Source organism: Amborella trichopoda, chromosome 7 (assembly GCF_054954075.1).
Source record: "Amborella trichopoda isolate Santa Cruz 75 chromosome 7, AtrichopodaSantaCruz75HAP2 v2.0, whole genome shotgun sequence".
Taxonomy (NCBI): Eukaryota; Viridiplantae; Streptophyta; class Magnoliopsida; order Amborellales; family Amborellaceae; genus Amborella; species Amborella trichopoda.
In genome coordinates this window covers 51,982-75,047 of record NC_142342.1, presented here as the reverse complement: position 1 = coordinate 75,047, position 23,066 = coordinate 51,982, and the positions used below count along the sequence as shown (strand labels likewise).

The window sequence follows — 23,066 nt, the reverse complement described above, 5'->3', positions numbered from 1 at the left end:
TTTGTCACCCAATAATTAACTAGGGAATGCATGTGAAGATAACTTTGTCAGCATTACTGGCTTCGGGAATTCACTGCATTCCTTATTTCATATTTAAATTGTGCTTGCAGACTTTACCTTAAGGTGCTGCCTCATTCAGCAACATAATGGACCAGGAGACAATTGCAGCCTGAGAGGTGTTGCCTTTGCAACATGCTGTCATCATCTTTGCCAATGGAAATCTTACACTAGTAATCCCCTATTCTTTAGTATACAAATACCTTTGATCCTTTACAATCTGGTTCTTGTATCTGTTGTGTATATCCTGTGAAAGATACACACATAGAGAATTAGCATTCTATGAAATCATACGATCATTGCTCACACAAGCACATGCATGGACATGTAATATGGAAATATCTAAATGTTCATTTAGAGCACTATTAAATTATACATAATTTATTGTGCACAGTTCACAGTTAATGTGAAATAGGCATAGATCATAGTTCACGTGAAATGATCCAGAATTTTAAGTACTCTGTAGGAATGAGTTGGTTCATTTCATGGCTGGTTTTTCCTCCTTTTTTTTAAATTGTTTTTATAGATTCATTTATTTGTTGCATTATTTTGTGAAGATAATTCATTTAGGAACCCTGTTCTTTTGGGCAATTGGCTGGAATATATAAGAAAAAGGATATGTGTTTTGGGAGTCAATCTTCGTCCAGCTGCTAGTTGTACCTATTTGCTTTAAGAGAAAATTAGTGACCATCAAATAAGAATCTTGACCAGTTTTTGGAAGAAGCTTCTTCAAAGTGTTACTTTCTTCATTGTTCTGATGTAGATGTAGGATTTTTATACAATATGGGGATATCCAAAGAAGATTTCTATGCAATTACATGGTTCACCAGCTAGGCAGTAGATGAAGACCACCAATTTGATATCTCAGAAGCAATTGATCAGAGCTTACTTGTAAAAGCATGGTAATATATTACTCTTTCTTCGTGAAAATAAGTTTGAATTTCCAATTTGCTGCTTTATATTATCGAAAAACTCTTGGTTCCCACTTGTAGTTTTAGAAAATGACTAGGTGCCCTGCTTTCTTAGGATGGGTTTGAAACAGCTAAATATCCTGTGAGAGCATAGTTCCTGCCAATGTTTTAAAATGCGGGATGCGGCCCTGATGCGGTGAGGGGCCAATGCGGCGATGGGGCTCGATGCGGCTTGGATGCAGGCGCATTGCGATGATGCGGTCAATAAATGGAAAGAAATTCTAAAACATTTAAAAAAATAAGTTAATGCATAGAAAAAAATATGAAGGTGATATATGTGATAGTAGGTATTTTAGTTTAATGATTAACTTCAAAACTATTAGATGTCGGAGATTCTGTATCCAGTTATCCACTATCCCCTGCTAGAAACTAGAAACTTGAAACCAGCTTCATAAAGCATTCAACAATCAACAACCATCAACACAAATTTGCACCACAAGCACAATTATAATTAAACACAACCATAAGTACAACCATAAGCACAAAATAATGATATTACACAATACAAATCAAAAGTCAAGCTCAAGAAGAGTTAATAGTTAATAAATAATAACTTAATACAATCATCCATTTTGAGAGTCAATTTTGAAATTTGAACTTCATTTTTTCAAATATCATTCAGACAAGTCATCTTGAGAGTCGTCATGTGCATCTTCAAAATCATCCTCGACAGCTTTCATGTATTCTTCTTCATCGGTCTCCTCTGAGTCAGCTTCCTCCTCGACCTCTGAAGCTAATGTGCGAGTGCGACTACACCCAGCAGCTCCTCTACTGCTTTCTTCATTAGCCCCTGTTGCTAGCTCGACATCAAGCCATGTAAGATCCTCACCCTCAAATACACGCTCTTGTCTTGAATCCATGGTCCACTCACTTATAGAATCACTATCAGCTTCATATAATTGAATAGGGTTGAGCTTCGTGCGATTTTCATACCTCTCCCTAAGCCACTCGTTATACCGCACATAAACCAAATCATTCAACTTTTTCTGCTCCAACCTATTTCTTTTTTTTGTATGGAGCTGTGGTAGAAATTTGAAATCAGATAAATTAGATTTTAGATTAGAAAATTGAATTCAATAAATAAGGATTAAGGAATAAGGAGTAAAGGACTTACATACTCAAATGCACTCCAATTGGGCTCACAACCAGATGAGCTACATGTGAGATTCAACACTCGAATAGCGAGACGTTGTAGATTTAGTGTCTCGCTTCCATATAATGCCCACCATGCAGCTGTATAATATTTTATAATTTAGAATATAGTTAAAAATTAAGGGTATAAAATAAACAATGGAACTATACATAAAGTAAGAGATAAGTAAGATTATTTTTGGGCTTTTGGCCTTTACCTGGATCTGTAGTGTCCCTATTTCGAGTGGCAATATCTCTCTCAAAGTTTCCCAAGGCTAACTTGAACTTAATCAATTCATGGCTCTAGATCTCATCCTGGATATCTTTGTCTGGCACCAACCTCTCCAGCACATTGGATGGGTGCTTGTAGTGAAGAGATGGGTTTAGAAAATAACCGGCTGAATGGAGGTGCCTGTGAAGCTGGGTATCCCATCTCCTATCAATAATTTCAAGTATAGCCTTGCACATATTTTCATCATCCTTTAAAACATCTTTTATTTCAGTTCTTGCCCTAGTCATTGCCTCATGTATGTAGCCCATGGCGGGCTTCGCATCACCATCAACCAGTCGAAGCACTCTCACAAAAAGGCGAGCCACCTCCAATGCAATAATTATTTGACTCCAAAAAGATGTATTCAGAATAACTTTTTCAGCCTTTCTCCCATCCTTATGCTTTGACCATTTGCTTTGACTCCATTGCTCTAAAGCAAACATGGTCCTCAAGGCACTTTTTTGCTTGGCTAGGCTTCGAAGAGTGAGAAATGACGTGGCAAATCTAGTCATACCCGGTCTCACTAATTCTCTCTTCTTTGTAAAAGACCTCATCATGCTTAGAACTATGGTGTGATTGTAAATAAATCCAACAACAAACATAGCTCTTGAAATCACCCCACTAAATAAAGATGTTATACATATTTCCTTAAGCATAAGATTAACACAGTGAGCTGCACAAAGAGTCCAAAACATATGCTTCCTTTTCAAAGTCAAGAAATGCCCAGCTGCAGCATAGTTGGCACCATTGTCAGTGATAATTTGTACCACATTTTGCTCCCCAACAAAATCGACAATCTCATCCATCAAGCCAAATAAGTATGTACCATCATGTGACTTGTCTGATGCATCAATAAACTTAAAAAAAAAAGTACCTATTGGGCAGTTAACCAAAAAATTAATGAATGCCCTTGATTTCCCATCGAACCAACCATCACACATAATAGTGGCCCCATATTTCTCCCACCCTTTTCTCTGATAAATCAAAATTTTATTCACATCAAATACAACATCCTTCAACAAGAGCTCCCTAACCTCATGTAGTGAAGGAGGAATAAGTCTTGGGCCATATTGCCCAATTGCCTGGACCATATATGCAAAACTATCCAAAGTTATAGTATTAAAAGGAATGCCGGCCATGTAAATCCACTTTGCAATCCACTTACATACCGACTTCCTTTGTTCTTTCTTATATTTATTGTCAATTGTGGTTTGTTTTATTTTTTTCTCTCTCTTGAACTACAATTTCGGTGCTAAGGGTGAAAAAACAATCCATTGGCCCCTTAGAGAGAGGTGTTCTTCTCTCAGCATTACCACCAATATTTACAACCCTCTCTCTTGAGGTTGGAGTATGAGTACCCCTTTGCCTCATAGCAACTTCAGACGTATCATCATCATCATCATCATCAACATCATCAAATAATTGCATATCATCAAGTAATTCCTTTCTTTTCTTTTTTTTTTTTCTCTTTACCTTTTTTCAATCTATCCAAATATTCTCTAATCTCCTTTTTTATATCATGTGTAACTTGTGGGCATGCTCTTACATTCCCAGAAATTCCGGTTAAATGGTCATTTTGTCCAAAAATACCACCCATATAAGTATTTCCACAGAGCAAGCATATCACACAATTTCTATCTTTCAGATTTTTTAGTTTAGCATATTTCTAAGCCGGATCCTTGTTACTAGAAGATTGGGAAGAAGACATTGCCCCAAAAATAAATATAACAGTATTATTGTACAAAAAGGAATAAAAAGTTACCGACTCTGTGAAGTAGTGCTCGATTTCTTCACGGCCTCTGAAAGCCCAAATTTCTTATCACAAATTCACCTTAACATCCCCAAATCAACAATCAAAGGCATCAAATGAACATCCAAGTATCAAACAACCGCCAAATCTAAGATTTGGATGAAGAAAAAGTTTCGCCAAACTTTTTTTTTCCTTCGATTTGATGCAAAAAAAGCCACAAAAGTGGCTGGAAATCTTCGTTCAGGAGGTATAATAACCCCCCAAACAGTTTCCCTAAACTTTGGAACTACAAAAAGACCATTTTGCCCTTCCCCGAGGGGCAAAATTGAAAAACATTTCCACAATAACAGATGCGACGCGATGCGGTCTGATGCGGCTTGATGCGGTGCGATGCGGGATGCAGCCATGATGAGGCGCATATGCGGCCGCATCTGTCAAAAGCGCATATGCGCCAGTTTGCGATGCGGATGCAAGCGCATTCCGCATGATGCGGCCGCATATGCGGCGATGCAGCCGCATTTTAAAACACTGGTTCCTGCTTTGAAAATTAGTTGTTGCATTTTTTTTGAAATACAACAGTCACAATTCCTGTTAGAGCAGGATACCTAATACTAGCACTGCTACACTCCTAGATTTTCTATCTTGTTTTGTATAATTCAAATAATGGCACTTGGCTAACATGTTAACTGTGGATTATGAAGAACATCATTACAAGAGTGTTGCTTCTCTATGTTTCATGAAGCGCCTATAGTTCTTATTTTAAGCAATGAGATCTTCACAAAACCATTTGTAAGATGCCCAATAGTCTATAGTTTCTTCCAAATAAATTACTTTCTATGTCTGTTTCTTGAAAAAAATCAAGGTTCTCTTCCATTTGTTTTAAGAAATAAGAAAGCTCCATAATCTATGTTACAAGAATATGGGTACGAGTGTCAGTGCCATACACCAATATACATGTCAAAGACGCAAGTTAGCCCCTTCTAGATACAACACATTCATATATATATTGGAGGGGTCGGGAGGTGGAATTTTAAGCGATTAAAGTATCTTAGTTTCTATAGTGTTAGACATATGTGTCACATTCTTAGTGTCTATACGAGCCCAAAACCTTGAACGTTCGTTCAAGTCTTGTAGCCCATCATTTATTTAGAATGTTGGTGCTCACATTATTCTTGATAATGATTTATATATCTTTTCTCCTGTTCTTTGTTTAATTTGGCAGTGATGATGGCGGACAGCAAGGAGTTGAAAGACTATGACAAATATGAAACCTGTAGAGAGAGAGCAAAGTTAGGGTTCATGTGTAAAGATATCATGGATATTGGGAGGCTTATGTGGAGTAAAATATGCCCCTTATAAATATTGCCTGAGAATCACTTGTTGCAAAGCCTACTAAACAGTCTACCCATTCCGACCTTCCTTAAATGTTTATTTAACTTCAGTTTCATTTATAGTTAGTTAACAATTAAATTTTCCATAGAAGATATTTTTTATTCGAATTATATCCACCTTTTAAGTTCCCATGCAAGGGTGTCCTCACTGTCTCTCTCTCTCTCTCTCTCACACACAAACAGATTTGGCTTAGCAAAGTGGTTAGTTATTTCTGGGTACCAATGCGATATCCTAAGTCCTAGTTTCATTTATCTTTTATCTTATATCAAATATCCCAGGTTTCAATCATTTCTATTCACATTTTTGCCCCCATTATTACAAATCCCATGCTTTCAAAGCATTGTTTTTATATTTATATACATTTGGAATACTTTAAAAAAAAAACAAACGTAGACTGTCCAACATTTTAGGAACAGATCTGAAGCGGACACTTGTTACAGTGTGGGTAGCCATGTTTTTCTTATTATTCTTTCCTACATAATTGGAATAGAAGCTGTCATGGAAATGTTGGAATTCTACTGAGAGTGTACAGAAACAATTTAAGCACCCTCTCCAAAACCCGATGTTAAATTACCAAATCAATAGAAGGATTCAAAAACAAAGCTAAAGACCACCTCAAATTCCGAAATGATAAAGCAACAAAAAAAATAGAAGTGCTATATTTAAAAAAAAATATATATAGAGCAAACAATAGAGCAAATAAGATTGTAAACAATGTCCAAGTCTAGCTTCACTACAGTTAATTGCTTACACAAAACAATAGAGCAAAAAAGATTGTAAACAATGTATATTTTCTTATCAGTAAGTTATAACACCATCCTAGAGGTCGAAGAAAAAACTAGAATCATAAAACACAAAAAGCATTATTGAAAAACAAGATCAGGTTGGAAAAGAGAACTAAATAGCCTTAAGTTTTGCCAAAGCCGCCAAATCTCCAAGTATACATTGATACAAATTGGTGAATATTTGTTACCAACATATATGCTTGTTGACAACAGCTAGATATAATGATTGACCAACTCATTTGGTTCTATCAAAATATGTATATGAGGATATTGATAAATAACAGAAAAATTAATAATTGGATTGGTTTTTGTCATTCATTTTTTATCAAATGATTAATAAGGCCATTGCAAGTGTTTCAAAAGCTCCCCAACCACAACCTAACCTTTCCTCCCACCCAACCTGCAGCATTCCCTAACCTTACCATCCACAACCTAGCCTTTTGGTTCGCTACCCTTACAGCGTCATTGTCCGTTCCTCCTCCACAACCAAAAAGAAAAAAGCATCTTTCTATTCCCACAAACCGTCTGACCATGCATTTTAGACCTCACCAAATGAATGTCAAATCATGGTGATCCAAGCAAGCAATACCTCGCTCCATGACCAGCCTTGAAATTTCTCACGCAACCATGCAATCAACACCACTATCACTACCTACCCTCCTCTTTATCTTGACTACAGCCCCTTCTTCACATTCCCTAGTTCAGAAGACATTTTGTTCCCCATGTAAATTAGAGTTCGAGAGAGAAATATGATTAACATGCTATAAAGCAATATTATGGAATGTGCATTACCAAGGTTTAATTAACTTGAAATCAATCTGGTCATGTATGTCACAATCAGTATTGAGATTGCCCATTAGAAATATTAAGTCACATCATAGAACAGAAAAAGTGACATAACTGACCTGAAATGGTTTGATAGTAGCTTGAAGAATAGTGGTTTAGGGTCTTCCACTATATAGTTGCACCTCTCCCGAAAATATTGCTGGTTTGAATATCAAACGTCAATTCAGGTACAAGTTCAGTAAAATTGAGCTCCAAACATAAATGAATTTCACAAATAATGCAAGAGAAAACTAAATTTGAATAGAAAGTACAATCCCTACAAAAGGGCATCTTAGACAAAAATGAGACACAATATCTTCTCCAGTTCAATAATTACCTCTAGAATGAGAATTCAGGCACTTGTGCAACTTTTAGAGTCCAGCTAGATGGCAATCCCACAAAAAATTTCACCGACTTTGTCAATGTGATTACTACAATAAAAAGTTCGTAAGTCTTAACAGTTACCCATAAGTATTAGAAAATCAATCCTTGTAGCTTTCAGTTTAAAAGTCATACACATCACTCTTCAAAAGAGATAAGAAAAACCATTTTCAACACCCAAAATGTCAAGGTTTTAGTTGAAATAAAGAAAATATGCCAGAACCTTCACAATCAAATATATCTAAAGAATGGGCATGTGTTTAAACCAAGACATAAGTACATTATTGCCTAAACCAGCTTCTAAACTTGAGGCTCTCAAGGGTTCTACATTCATTTCCTTAGAAACCATGGAAAAAAATAAAATTCCCATCCTTTATGATCCACATTTTCCTATCTACTTAGTCACAAACAAAAGAAAGAATAACTGATCATCAACCAGGAAAATGCAAAGGCAATAAATCTAAGCCAATTTTAAAAACAAGCACTATGTACTAAGCCTCTTTAATTTGTGCATTCGTCTGTTGCAAGGCCTTTTGCAGTTTGACGAGTGTTACTATTAGAGGAGTTTTGATAAAAAATAAATAGATAATATATTTTTCTTAGATACTAGTTAACTTGGAAATGCGTGTGTATTCTGATTCAAATTAAATCTCCCAAAAGATGACCAATGTAAACTAAAATTTCTAACTTACCGCACTCGACTTTAGTTCCTAACCAACAAATGTATTGCACCCATCACTTCTCCCTTTCCCTAAAATCTCTCCATTTTACATCCCAAGGGCTCGTCCTTTCAATTTGTCTCTTTCCTCCCTCTCCCTCTCTCTCTCTTTCTCGCTCTCATCTCTAAATATAATTAAAGTCCTTTAGAAATCGGCTTCAACCTAAGTCTCACCTACTCTCTTCTATATTCTATCTCTTAGACATTGATTCTATCTCCCCTTTCCTAAACCTCACTCCAAAAGAAGAACCTCTCATCTCATAAGTTTATCTATGCTATTACCAAGATTCTCTCTCTAAAGATAGCATTTTTTTTGACAAACTCCTATGAAAACATAGTTATACATAAATTCTCTCCCATTCTACTTCATAGAGTACCTCTCTCTCTCTCTCCCCTTTTCTCAACAATTGCCCTTACCAATATCCACTCTCTCTCTACACACTCACGCACACACACACACACAAAACCCAAAAAAAACAGTGGTGAGATGGGGTTAACTGCAGATGAGCCGTCAGTTTTATAAAGTTCGATACTACCACTGTGATCTAGAAAATTTGGAAAGCCATCAGTAGTTTCTAAAGTACTAGCAGAACCAAGACCAGTTCTCAATAGCTTGTTAAATACATTTTTCAGAAGATAAATGCAGTGGCAGATGAGTTGGCTAACTCAGAACCAAACGCATCCAAGGATAGCTCATAGCTCTATGAAGCCATAGTTCATAGTCCTTTTTTCTCCATGAAGAAACATTCATTATAGTCTAGTATCTCTATTAAAAGAAAGACCAATAAATGGCAGAGGCTTGTGAATTTTAAAAGGTACAACCACTGAAAATTAATAGAGATGTTGTCAGTCCTAGAGACTTAAACAAATACTACTCTAAAGTTGATAGATATCACCCTTATGAGGTCTGATTTGGATAAGCAACAAGGAAGAATAAAGGTTCCATCTCTCATATCAACAAATAACATATCCACATGGAACCAGTGAGCCCTATTTTTGCATAAGTTCATATGTGGATGCTCTGTTTCTCATTGCATGCCACAAAAGACTTATAGAAAGGAATATTTTCGAAGGTAAATATGCATTATTGAGAAAAGTTTCATTCATCACCTAGTTTTATGTTTCATCTTCTTCCAAAGGGCAGACTATTTTTACTCTAAACCCCCTATTTCAAGATGATAAGCCTTCTAACACAATATTGATGTCTATCAGCATGGAACACTCATGAGCACACACATAATCTTACACATCCAATGGCAACAAACGTTCATAATTCACATGGTTTGGTCCAACAATACCATGGTTAGTGCATTATAATATTGAAGCATGCAAACTATCAATTCAGTCCAAACATTAAATATTAACTGCAACTGCAGTTCATCTTCGTTCACAGGGAAAGCAAGGAGACGAAAACTGACCCCAATCCTCCATCTTCGGAGTAGAATTTGAAGCTTGGGGAAGCTGTCTGCGCTGGATTTTGCTAGAAGTTTACCAACATATGAGTACCCGAGCAAAACCAGAGCCGTGAATTGGGGCAACGAGTGAAGGATGGCAAAGGGGTCTTGGGTGATAATGGAATAGGGTAAAACTAGGGTAGCAAGAGACTCGGGCACACTTTCCGAAAGAAGATGAGGATTCGCAGTCGACGGACGCATGGCATCCCTCTCTTCTCCAATTCTTTCCCTCAATTTGAAAACCCAGAAAACCAGAAGAAGCCCATGGAAGCACTCTTCTAGCTAAAATTTTCCTGTTTTCGTGGATAATAGGGTTGCGACGATAAAAGTTCGGCTCGTAGCTTGGCTCGGCTTAAAACGGCTCAGCTCAGCTTAAGTCGGCTCAGCTAAGCTCGGCTCAGCTAAAATATCTAAAGCTAATTTAAATATAATAGAGTTTCTCTGGCCTAGTTGAGAGAATGTTAGCCGAGCCGAGCCAATATTAGCTGAGCCGACATTAGGCAAGTTGAGATGATAATAGCCGAGCCGAGCCGAGCCGAGATAAAATAGAGCCGCGCCGAGCTCATTTTAGCGCGGATTAAAGCCGAGCAGAGTTCTAAAAATCGATAAAATTGTGAAAAAATTATAATATAAAAGTTGTTAAACTTAAAACTAAAAAATTTATTTAAATATGTATAAAATGAAAAAGTATTTTTTGTTAAATCAAGATTTTTAATTTACTCATTGTTACATTACTTATCTTTACACCAAATTTCAATAATATTAAATTAACAAATAAATAAAGTTACAGGGAATAAGATTTTTTTTAGAAAAGATAAAATGCAAATTTATATCCGCACTATTCAAAAAAACCGATTTTTTGAAGATTTTTTAAAAAACTCAGAGTTTTTAACAGATTTTAAAAAATCGGAGATTTATTGAAAAAATCGTGTTTTAAATGGGAGACTTACAAACTATGATCTTTGCATATCTTATTTTTTTCACTACATTTTTTTAACCAAATCCCAAATATTCACGATTCTATAAGTGACCTTTTTTTTGTTGGTGATCCATATTTTTTAACTGATTTTTTCCTCCGTCCTTTTTAAATAAACCGATTTATTACCAAAATTTTGATATGCCGATATTTTATTATTCCTTGGATCGCTAACTATGGCACGCACCCAGTTATTTCAAGCCAACAACGGACATTTCTTATGCTGACAATAATGCTCCTTTAGATCGTGTTTGTGGCTCGTCGACACAAAAGAAGAAACAAAACATAAAAACAAGAACATCACATAGGCGAACTTTGAGAAATTCATGCTTTATAGGTCATGGCTTCCCTAGAGAAAGTAAAACCACTTCCAACTCTCCACCAAGTGTAGGCCCAGTTAAGATTCATCGATGAACTCAAAATGGATTCACTAATCAAATTCCCTTTAAACATCACTCCTACCTCAATAGTACAACTAGTTGCCCTGACCATTCATTAATTGAACCAAGATGGCGACAAAAGCACTTCACATTTTACATGTCAATAAAAACTTTCAATGTGTCAGGTCCTTCAAATTTCACAGTTCACAATATATTAACCAAACAGAATATATCCAATGGGGGAGGGGGAGCATTCATGCTATGCGAATTTGATGTATAGCTTTGTGCCTAAAACTTGAAATCCTTCTTCTTTGCCTTCCCTTCCTTTTTCCTACATCTTGTGCTTCCTCTTATAGAGAGAGAGAGAGTGAGAGAGAGAGAGAGATGCTGGCAACTGATTGAATACCGGCCTCCAATTCCTCGTCTTCCATTTGTTCCTCCTCTTCCTCCAAGTCATCCCAATGCTTACTGTTATCAACAAGTTCCTCTTGCAATCAAAGGAAAATGCATAATGAGACAACAATGATATCGCCATCATTAAGAAAACTAAGAAAACCAAGAAAACCATAACATGAAAAGTCATTTTCCAACAAAGGAAGATTTAATTGCCCGCGCATGAAGTTTATTATAATAAAACAAAAGATTTATTCTATTAATTCAACAAACCAAGTGTAAAATGGATACAAAAAGCTTTTTGTGTGACCCGAACAACATAGCGTTATACGTGACCCCACTTCTAAACTGTTTGATTCAAAATTGATGGCTACAATTGTTCATGCCACAATGTCATGCGAAATGCCGTTTTATTTTTCATTTTTTTTTACAAAATATTTTTGGATGGCATTTTGAGTGTTCCATCATAAACTAGGGCGAACCTAAATAAAATAGATCTACTTAGATCTGATGGCTGAGATCAGGGGTCACAAATGTTATATATGTGGGTGGGGTTACATAGAAGGCTTTCCCATATGCATATCTTCATACCTCATAATTGGTTGTTCTTGTTGTTGGATACCAAAAACGTTCCCATATAGTGGGCGTCCGAACTACAGAAAAAAAATTTCACAGAAGCTGTCACAAAAGAATAAACAATTGCACAGAAGAAGAATCCATACAAAATGTTATAAAGACTACGATAGCTTGAATGCAAGAATAATAGGAAGCTTACTTCATCAACAGGAGGCTTGCCCCAACCTCTAGGATGATAACCAAAGCTAGCACCAGGTGGAATAGGAGCATTCGAGCCAGGAAATCCACTTGAAAAACTATATCACGCATTGCAGCTACATTGCTCAAGCAATCCATTTCACATGTCTACACATTACAATATGAGATCAGATTTTTTAGGACATGAACGTCCATTAATGAAGAAAAAATAGAAAAGTTTAGATACCATATACAGATTGCATTTTTTTTGCAAGTTAGCAAATGTGTATTTCACAATATAAAAGACTTTCAAAATGAGTACTACAGCATTTTTTTTGCAAGTTAGCAAATGTGTATTTCACAATATAAAAGACTTTCAAAATGAGTACTACAGCAGATGGCCAAATGCCCAGAGGCCTAAACCATGAGAAAGAGAGAGAGAGAGAGAGAGAGAGAGAGAGAGAAAAAGCGAGAGTCTTCACCATGACATCCATAATTATTTTTAATAAAAATAAAATAAAACAGAAAAGAATATGCAGCTCTCCTAATTTAACAATGCCTACTAACATAACATATCACGCCTACAATTACAAGGCAAAAAAAAAGAGCAGACATAAACCATAGGAAATGCAAGTGCGGCGTATGAAATTTTGTTTATCCTTCTTATTTTGGCGGTTGCTTTCACTGGACCAGTGCATGTAGTACTCTCCAACTAGTACATCTCTAAATAATTCTTCATTCATTTATCCCTTTGCCTTTTCTCTCCCTTGAAAATAGCCAAGAAAGGGTACTAAATAGGACACTGCAGATACACCATAAAAGGACTTTGATTAAGGTTACCGAAAAAAAAGAGGCAAAATATGAACATCACATGTTTGTAGCATACAATGCTCATAAAGAATATCATTTTCAAATAAAGATAATTTGAAAGACAAGAAAACAACACAAATGTTGTGGTATATCAAAAATGTAGTGAACGAAAATACTCTTCATAAGGAGGTATATGAAGTTGGACAGCTAACAAAGTAGCTACGAGAGTCTTGGTAGTATAGATACTTACAACGGAATCAAGGATAACTTGAGTGTCAAATATATCTAGGAAAAGCTGCTTTGAGAAAAAAAGAAAAGCATCTTGGAAATTACTGGCCACGTAGATAATCACTGCATAGATTTTGGCCTCCATCCACTGATAAGAAAAATACACAAACTAATTATTTTAATGCTTGTCTACTAGAAATGAGGGTCTCAAAATATTCAAGGAGTTCTAGCCATTTTGCTAACAGATAAAATGCATCTTTTTACTTCCAAACTATGTTAGAGGCTTTGCTTTGCTTTTTTTTTTCTGTGATTATTCCCAGAAGTAAAACCAATATTTCTTTACAAAACCTAAGATTTACTTCCAGAAATTAATACTATTTCAAAATCCATTCCCATTTTCATGAACAACAGGCAAATGATAAAGTCAACTGTAGATATTATGCAAGTTCCACAAGGAAAGAAAATACTTCGTTTTTTCTTTATTCACTCTTTCGGATTACTTATAACAAGTGTAAAACCAGACCTCTTAAACAGTTAATTAATAAAAAACAGAGACAAAATTGTACAAAAAATAAACAAAAAGGGACTGCCCACTAGACCAAGGTTACAAGATTTGTTTGGGAAGCTCCCTCTTTGGTGAGGCTATCCACGATAGCATTGGCTTCATGCCATACATGTTGGGAAGACACCTCAAGAGATTTGGTGGGCTCAAAAATATTCAAACACCAGTTTAGTCTCCAGTCTCCAGTTTTGTACATGATACATTTGTATATGTCAGTGAAGTGTATTCCCCCACGCTGGATGTGGTCCACCATGAGAGACTTTTTGCTAATCAATAACCAATCTAGAAGGTAGGTTTTGGGCCGGGCTGGGGAGATCCATACCTCGCTGGCAATGGCAGGGGAAGATCACTTGGCCAAAGCATCTCACAGAAATATTTTCTGCCAAAAAGAATCCTAATTTAGCTGGCACCTACACCATCTTGTCCCTGCCATGGTGAGGAAGGAAATTTGGATTGAGGGGTTAAAGCAGGATTATCAGGTCTCGAATTTCATCATTGGACAGTTCCATCCTAAACCTCGAATCAAACAACATGCCTAAAGAAAACTTTGTTTACATCCGAGACTTGGTCAGCTGCCATTGGGAAGATGATAGAAAGCTTAAGGCAAAGTAAATACATTTAGTAAGAATATAATGGTTTCCCTCAGCTTACAGATTCAACTCATCTTGGAACAGTAGAAACTATAATATTCATCTTGAAAAGTTTAGGCAGTATGCTATGATACAACTTGTATCCATTCAAAGCACAAAAGAACTCATCAAGTGACAACATACCTGATTGTCTCTGTGAAATGATGGAATATCATATACAAAGGTGAAAGAATTTATTTTGCAGTGAGCTCCAACTGCTGAGGCTTGGCTCCCTTTCAAGATGTGGGTTCATGAAGTACTGCAATCATCCATAATCCATTAGCTATGGACCCTTCCTTTCATAGCAATCTGTTGAAATGCTTCACCATCAAGTTAAGAGGAATGTCGAGTTTTATACTATAACCAGGTCAGTAATGGCAGAATGCTTTTTCCATGGGTTGCATTGATCCACCCTCAAATTGCTCTTGCACGATGAAAGTTCATTAAACAATTGTGTTGTAATAGTGCTAGAGGGCCCAGTGCTCAGGGGACCTTGCAGGGGCCTAGAGTTCCATACATAATCACTATTAAACTATTGAAGGCTATCTTTAATGGGAGCTCATTTGGTTTTCTAACACATTTAACATGATAAACAGACAATATTTAACATTACATGTATAGATGTATTTACTGAATACTATCAATTTACATCCCCCTTGCGCATCTATCGTCTAACTTAACTATTGCAGTTGATGATTTGGACTTGAATAATGTGTAGACTTTAGGGGGTGTTTCTTACCTTGCAATTGAGAAACATTTATGTGGTCTTGCCACAGGTTGGCAAATTCAGTTTGTCACCCAATAATTAACTAGGGAATGCATGTGAAGATAACTTTGTCAGTATTATTGGTTTCGGTAATTCACTGCATTCTTTATTTCATATTAAAATTGTGCTTGCAAACTTTACCTTAAGGTGCTGCCACACTCAACAACATAATGGACCAGGAGACAATTGCAGCCTGAGAGGTGTTGCCTTTGCAACATGCCGTCATCATCTTTGCCAATGGAAATCTTACATGAGTAATCCCCTATTCTTTAGTATACAAATACCTTTGATCCTTTACAATCTGGTTCTTGTATCTGTTGTATATGTCCTGTGAACGATACACAGATAGAGAATTAGCATTCTATGAAATCATAGGATCATTGCACACATAAGCATATGCATGGACATGTAATACAGAAATATCTGAATGTTCATTTAGAGCACTATTAAATTATACATAATTTATTGTGCACAGTTCACAGTTAATGTGAAATGTGCATAGTTCATAGTTCAAGTGAAATGAACCAGAATTTTAAGTTCCCTGTAGGAATGAATTGCTTCATTTCATGGCTGGTTTTTCCTTCTTCTTTTTATTATTATTTTTTTAAAAAAAGATTCATTTATTTCTTGCATTATTTGTTGAAGATATTTCATTTAGGAACCCCGATCTTTTCGGCAATTGGCTGGAATATATAAGAAAAAGGATATCTGTTTTGGGAGTCAATCTTCGTCCAGCGGCTAGTTGTGCCCATTTGCTGTCAGAGAAAATTAGTGACCATCAAATAAGAATCATGACCAGTTTTTGGAAGAACCTTCTTCAAAGTGTTACTTTCCTCATTGTTATGATATAGATGTAGGATTTCTATACAATATGGGGATATCCAAAGAAGGTTTCCATACAACTACATGGTTCACCAGCTGGGTAGTAGATGCAGACCGCCAATTTGATTTCTCAAAAGCAATTGATTAGAGCTTACTTATAAAAATATAGTAATTTATTACTCTTTCTACGTGAAAATGAGTTTAAATTTCCAATTTACTGCATTATATTATCGAAAAACTCTTGGTTGTCACTTGTAGTTTCAGAAAATGACTAGGTGCCCTGCTTTTTTAGGAGGTTTGAAACAGCTAAATATCCTGTAAGAGCATAGTTCTTGATTTGAAAACTAGTTGTTGTATGGTTTTTGAAATACAGCAGCCACAATTTCTTGTTAGAGCAGGATACCTAATACTAGCACTGCTACGCTCCTAGATTTTCTATCTTGTTTTGCATAATTCAAATAATGGCACTTGACTTACATGTTAACTATGGATTCTGAAGAACATCACTGCAAGGGTGTTGCTTCTCTCTGTTTCATGAAGCGGCTATAGTTCTTACTTTAAGCAATGAGTTCTTCACAAAACCATTTGTAAGATGCCCAAGATAGGTCTATGCTTTCTTCCAAATAAATTACTTTCCCTCAACAAATATTTTTGTTTCTTGAAAAATATCAAGGTGCTCTTCCATTTGGTTTAAGAAATAAGAAAGCTCCATCATCTATGTTACAAGGATATGGGTACGAGTGTCAGTGTCATACACCAATATACATGTCAGAAACGCAACTTAGCCCCTTCTAGATACAACACATTCATATATATATTCGACGGGTCGGGAGGTGGGATTTTAAGCGATGAAAGTATTTTAGTTTTTGTAGTGTTAGACATGTGTGTCACATTCTTAGTGTCTACATGAGCCCAGAACCTTGGACGCTCATCCAAGTCTTGTAGCCCATCATTTATTTAGAATGTTGGTGTTTACATTATTCTTGATAACGATTTATAGATCTTTTCTCCGTTTCTTTGTTTATTTTGGAAGTGATGATGGCAAACAACAAGGAGTTGAAAGATTGTGACAAATATGAAACTTGTAGAGAGAGAGCAAAGTTTGGATTCATGTGTAAAGTTATCATGGATATTGGGAGGCTTATGTAGACTAAAATATGCACCTTATTAACATATTGCTTGAGAATCACTTACTTGTTACAAAGCCTACTAAACATTCAAGCCTTCCTTAAATGTTTATTTAACTTCAGTTGCATTTATAGTTAGTTAACAATTAAATTTTCATTTGGATGATGAAAGTGCAAAATATATCCATGGAAGGTATTTTTTATCCTAATTATATCCACCTTTTAGCTTCCCATGCAAGGGTGTCCTCTCTCTCTCTCTCTCTCTCTCTCTCTCATACACACATACACAGATTTGGCTTAGCAAAGTGGTTAGTTATTTTTGGGTAGCAATGCGATATCCTAAGTCCTAGTTTCATTTATCTTTTATCTTATATCAAATATCCCAGGTTTCAATCTTTTCTCTTCACATTTTTTCCCCCATTATTTCAAATCACATGCTTTCAAAGCATTGTTTTTATATTTATATACATTTGAAATTTTTTTTTTTAAAAACAAACGTAGACTGTCCAACATTTTAGAAACAGATCTGAAGCGGACGCTTGTTACAGTGTTGGTAGCCATGTTTTTCTTATTATTCTTTCATATATAATTTGGAATGGAAGCTGTCAGGGAAATATTGGAATTCTACTAAGAGCCTACAAAAACAATTTTAAACACCCTCCCCAAAACCCGATGTTAAATTACCAAATCAATAGAAGGATTCAAAAACAAATCTAAAGACCACATCAAATTCCGAAATAATGAATCGACAAAAAAGCAGCTACCTGTCAAATATGTTTATGGTGTTTGTTTCAAAGAAACTTCTTGGAGCCTTTATGGCATTTGAAATGCCTCTGGTAAGAATCTTTAGGATCTCTCATCCTTGCCTGCCAGAAATAAACTTCTCATGTGGCATTTTTTTGCAATCATAGCCATATCTACAATTATAATAGTGCTACGAATATTTTCTCCTACAGATGTAATGTGACACTGTGATTAGGGCCATCTCAACCGTCCATTTAGGATGGACGGTTGGATAAGGGAAGGTATATAAGTTTTATGCTGTAGGGGAAGCATAGAAAGTTTGCCCTTATCTAATAGGAAAAGATGACAGATAGGTAAAAAAGAAAAGTGTAACTCCAAACCATGTGTCCAGGTCAAACCATTACCATTACCATCAACGTCTACTTTCATTTAATCTATCAATATCACCTCTACCAAAGGTAAAAATATTAAGAAAAAAGAAGAATAGACAAAAATGAAACTAAGGCATCCATCGATACCAATCAATCAATGTCCTATGCCGACGACCTTAGGGTGATAAATCTAGGGTTTGGAGGCAGCCTCAAATAGAGGGGACATATGTGGAGTAAAAGAAAAACGCAATTAAGGCATCCAACCCAGAAGAGATAGAAAATGGGTTTAGAGGGAAAAAATTGGATTGTCAAGAGAAAAAAAAAAGTCTCTAAGAAGAAAGTTTTCTTATAAATTGTAAATTCAGTTCTATAGTCCAAGCGTTTAGAGCATAAATTGTTGAGCATTTCTCCCAGGTCCTTCTGAAGAAATTTTAAACCCAATATACAAAGCACATGACAAGAAAGGATCAAATCAGGTGAATCATAAAAGCGTAAGAAAAATACGATGTGCTCATAGTGAAAATTCAATTATAATAGAAAAAATGGAAGACATATAACAAACAAAAACAATGAGGAAAACCTATAACAGCATAGATATAAAGAAGATTGTGGTGAGAAAACATAAAGATGCGGAGGTTAAAAACCATCTAAGCATAGGCTCTCCATTTGTTAACAAATCATATCCCAAAGTCCCTCGAGCTCTTCTCTAGTGCTAAAAAAAAAGCGTCGATCTCACAAGGTTTCGTGTCCTACCTTCTTGACCTCTACCATCTCTATAATCACCAGTTTTCGGCCAATGCACCAAACCAAATTGTTCATGGCAGGTCTCAGGTTTATAACAACTATCTTTCTAAATTGGTTTATACTTTTTTCAATCACTCGACACATAAAAAAATAAGAAAAAAAATAGAGTTAGTTAAGGATCTTAAAATATTTTCGTCCCCATAGAGGTTTAACAAGTTTGCTAAAAAAAAAAGTTCATCACATGTCTCATTTGTCCATAAGCTTCTATGTTGTGTCATGTGAAAAATCTATTAAAAATAATATTCATGAGGAAACTGCCACAATTTCCCAATGTTAAATAAATGAATGGCTTCATGCATGACAGACATTCATGGTTAATACTGAGCGATGTTATAACACTTTGCTTGGGCTAACTCGACCAAGTACAAGGCAAAGTGGACTACAGATGATATACATATGCAAGGTTCTCCATCTGTTACCAAATCAAATCCCAAATTGCCCTAAGCTCTTCTCAAGTTCTAGAAAAATGCCTCGATCTCACAAGGTTTCATGTCCTACCTCCTTGACCTCTGCCATCTTTGTTATCACCATTTTTCAGCCAAACCAAACCTCATCATTCATGGCAGGTCTCAGGTTTACAACAGATATTTCATTAAAGGGAATATCTTTCAAACTTGGATTATGCTTTTTTCAAACACTCGAACCATCAAAAAATAGAAAAATAAGAAAAAAAAAAAAGAAGTTAGTAAGGATCTTAAAATATTTTTATCCCCATAGATGTTCAACAAGTACGTAGAAAAGAAAAAAAAGAAAAAAGAAAAAATCATCACATGCCTCATTTGTTCACAAGCTTCTACGCTATGTTATGTGAATAATCCATTAAAAATAATATTCATGAGTAAACTACCAAATTTCCCAATGTTAAAGAAATGAATGGGTTCATGTATGAGCATTTACACCATGGCCATGTCTGTGTGTGTGACATTCATGGTTAATACTAACCAGTGTTATTCCACATTGCTTGGGCCTTAGAAGCAGCCCGAGTAACTCAGCCAAGTGCGAGGCTGAGTGGACTAGGTCTGTGCATGACCCAAAAGCCCCTTAAAAAAAAGATTTCTTTAAAATGCTAATAAATAAAATAAAATATTTAAACCTGAAACAAAACTAAAAACAACATGTAAGGAATCCAAATAAGCTCAAAAGACTATAACAAATTGGATTACAAAATATGGTTTAGGGTTGGAGATTCCAGAAAAATCCAACAAAAAAATTACAAAAACAGGGCATTTGACAATAAAAAGTCACAAACCATTGTAAAGCATATCCAAATTACATATACATAAATTGATCCCACAAGTTTATATAATTCTCATGTTTGTTTCGTTCTTTAATGTACCCTTGTTGTACCCTGGAACTAACGCAGGCCAAAATCTGATAGAACCAATGCCATGAACTAGAAAGAAGAATTAATAGATGTAAAATTCATGAAACCATCAAATCGAGACAGTTCAAAAAAGGGGACACAAGAGAAATGACATATAGGTGTTGTCAATACGAGTTGACCTTTGTTTTGCATGGCATCTCTTCAGGGTGTGCATCCTTGTTGAGGCGTTGTTGAACCTCATTTGTAGTGCAAAAATTTCATAGATTCACTTCTCGTGTTTCATGAATAAGTTTATTGAGTTTAGTTAGAATGCAACAAACCCAGTTGTATGGAGCAGTTTTACTCTCAAAATCCCATAAATTTCTCTCTAATACTTTATCTAGAAAGAAAAGATGGTGATGAGAGATTAGGATGCATCTAACCTTGCTATGTGTACATAAGAGAATCCATATGTGCATTGCATGTTCTTTCTTTCTAAGTTGTAATTCAGGCTAATTCTTATAAGTATGGTATGAATATCTTATCTTATAACTGATACTTGTAGGCTTAACCAGATTTGGTGATACTGAGGTAGGGTTAGAGGAAACAGAAACACCTTTAGAAATTTGTTAGAATTCCAAATATCTGAGAAACTATCTAATATGACCGGCAAAAGTAAAACTCGAGGGGTCATTGAGAATATTTGGGAATAGGGTTTTGTTTGTTTCCATACCTGCACAACACAAATGGTCTTGAGGTGAATGGGGGAATTACGAGGCAGCCTAATGTGGTCGATCTCGTAGAAGCAATTCAGCGTTGTTCCCTGCACATATATTACCACCTCACGCTGAACACTCGATACTGATAAATAAAAGAAAAAAGAAAAAAAAAATCAAGTAAGAACATTTTCTCTCACAACAAATATATAGAAACACAAATCAGAAATTACCACATCACTCGCAGTTGGAATGTTTAGTTGACAGACGCATCATTGGACAAGGCTTCTCTCCCTCCACTACTTCACGCTTACACCCCTCCTGAAATCCATTTTTAACCAATTAAATAATCGACCAATCAAAATACTCACCAATCACATTCCTCCCATTTTTAACGAAAAAGTATTCCTAAAAAATCCTCTCTCTCTCTCTCTCTTTTGTACTTTACATCAACTGAAAATCACGGTTACATTTATGCAAATCTCCGAGATTATGATTACCATTAACCTCCCTCGTGCCTCAACTCAATCCAAACACCTCCAAATCGCAGATATCAGATATCAGATATAATACCAAATGCAAAGCGACTGGTAATAATATCTCAGAAAGTGCATGTCCAACAATAGAATTGGAGGGTTATGGCCAACATTCTTACCGGCTTATCATTTCCATAGAGTTTGCACTCCCTGTAACATATCGCATAGCATTTCCATCGCAATGAGCTTCTCTATATGTTATCTCTCATTTAAATAAAAATGGTGCAGAAAAAAGGGAAACAAGATTCTTTTCTTTTCGTTTAGCACTTTAAGGCTTTGTTTGACAAAACAAAATCTGGATATTCATATTTTAGAAATATGAGTATAGCCATTACCAGTTTTCCATATATATGAACTATAAATTATTCTGAATATGCATATTTCTGAGCATGTTTGAATGTCCACCTCTATCTTAAAATTTTGTCACATTACTGTCCACCTCTATCTTAAACTTGTCACATTACTGTAAACAGAAGAGAGAGAAAGAGAAGTAGAGAGAGGAAGAGAGGAGTACTGTAGCTAATTACAGGTTCGAAAATAGAGAAGTAGCCAATAAATCTTTTTTCCTTTATGGAGAGTATAAATAATGCTACATAATTTAGTTTAGAGAGAAATGTTAATTTAGAAAGAGGGAAACATTAAAAAAGCCTGTCCCATTTACAGTACCCACTGAAATATTTGGATAGAGAGAGGAGAGAGTACCCATTCCGACTTCCTTCACCCCCAAGCCTCCCTCCAATAGGAGAGAGAGCAATTCGAGAGAGAGAAAGCAAATACCTAGGTGAAAAGTCTTGGCATACTCTATCGTTCACAAAAAAAAAAGAAGTCATGGCATACTCTGCTCAAACCTTGCTACATTCATCGTATGCTTCATTGAGGAGTTCCAAGGAAGCAGACATGGCCTTGCCAGGTTTCACATCCATAACCAAAAAAGAGCTCCTCTTTTCTCCCACTAGAGCAACTTGCGAAGTAAGTTTTAATGCCCTATGTAGCAGCCTTTCAGCAAAAAGGGTCTTCAGTCCTCCATGAGGGGTGATTGTTGAGAAACAAATGGTTTGTGGTAAGAGAGAGAAAGATGGTTTGCAAAATGTGTGGATCTATATAGGGTGAATGAAAGTTAGTCTGGGTAGTTGGACTTTGCCATAGTATAAGAGGGGGAAGAGTCCAGAAAATTGAAAGAGAAGGAAGATGGAGAGATTTTGGGGGATGGAGAGAGATTGTGAGTGGGGAAGAAGAGAGTAAAGAAAGAGGAGAGCAGTAGATGATCAGAAAAGAGGTCGGGCATGTGAAATTTGCCTATTTTTATTCCTTTGGCTCATACAGCTCGGCTCGGCTACACTTGGCTCGGCTCAGCTATACCGGTGCGGCTCGGCTCGGCTCGGCTGCACTCGGCTCGGCTCAGCTATACTTG

At 36.0% G+C, this 23,066-nt stretch overlaps 2 protein-coding genes and 1 long non-coding RNA gene across 64 annotated transcripts in view; all 3 read right to left on the bottom strand.

Annotated features, from left to right (window-relative positions):
• The window catches only part of LOC148781154 (pentatricopeptide repeat-containing protein At4g18975, chloroplastic-like), a 94,831-nt gene extending 84,772 nt beyond the window's left edge, over positions 1 to 10,059 (bottom strand). For 10 of the 13 annotated variants that reach the window (XM_088871887.1, XM_088871886.1, XM_088871899.1 and 7 more), the window contains exons 1-4: positions 9,700 to 10,059; positions 7,520 to 7,613; positions 7,263 to 7,342; positions 118 to 304 (exon numbers count right to left, since the gene is read on the bottom strand). The gene's annotated coding sequence lies outside the window, so the exon portion shown is untranslated. Of the gene's footprint in view, positions 1 to 117; positions 305 to 5,345; positions 5,452 to 7,262; positions 7,345 to 7,519; positions 7,614 to 9,699 lie in introns of those variants that run through there. The other 3 variants (XM_088871892.1, XR_016059276.1, XM_088871898.1) reach the window with 3 other exon arrangements.
• Positions 2,189 to 3,649, bottom strand: LOC148781155 (uncharacterized). The gene is made up of 2 exons (XM_088871885.1): positions 2,378 to 3,649; positions 2,189 to 2,261 (listed from the first exon to the last, which is right to left on the bottom strand). Exon 1 carries the CDS (start codon positions 3,567 to 3,569, stop codon positions 2,463 to 2,465), a length of 1,107 nt encoding a protein of 368 aa, XP_088728011.1. The 5' UTR covers positions 3,570 to 3,649; the 3' UTR covers positions 2,189 to 2,261; positions 2,378 to 2,462.
• A 1,058-nt stretch (positions 10,060 to 11,117) lies between the features above and the next one.
• Positions 11,118 to 22,938, bottom strand: LOC110006603 (uncharacterized). 50 transcript variants are annotated; one of them, XR_016059214.1, is made up of 13 exons: positions 22,504 to 22,923; positions 21,353 to 21,440; positions 21,137 to 21,226; positions 17,946 to 18,047; positions 15,374 to 15,560; positions 15,206 to 15,275; positions 14,825 to 14,969; positions 14,611 to 14,725; positions 13,298 to 13,423; positions 12,857 to 13,039; positions 12,260 to 12,405; positions 12,076 to 12,137; positions 11,118 to 11,578 (listed from the first exon to the last, which is right to left on the bottom strand). It is a non-coding gene; the product is annotated as an uncharacterized LOC110006603 (long non-coding RNA). The 50 variants fall into 50 exon arrangements; XR_016059217.1 differs by having other exon boundaries at positions 14,831 to 14,969; XR_016059222.1 differs by having other exon boundaries at positions 22,493 to 22,922.
• Positions 22,939 to 23,066: the final 128 nt, after the last annotated feature.

Bases quoted from the DNA above. Each gene is read 5' to 3' on its own strand.
- LOC148781155 (XM_088871885.1), bottom strand. From the start codon at position 3,569: ATGGCCGGCATTCCTTTTAATACTATAACTTTGGATAGTTTTGCATAT.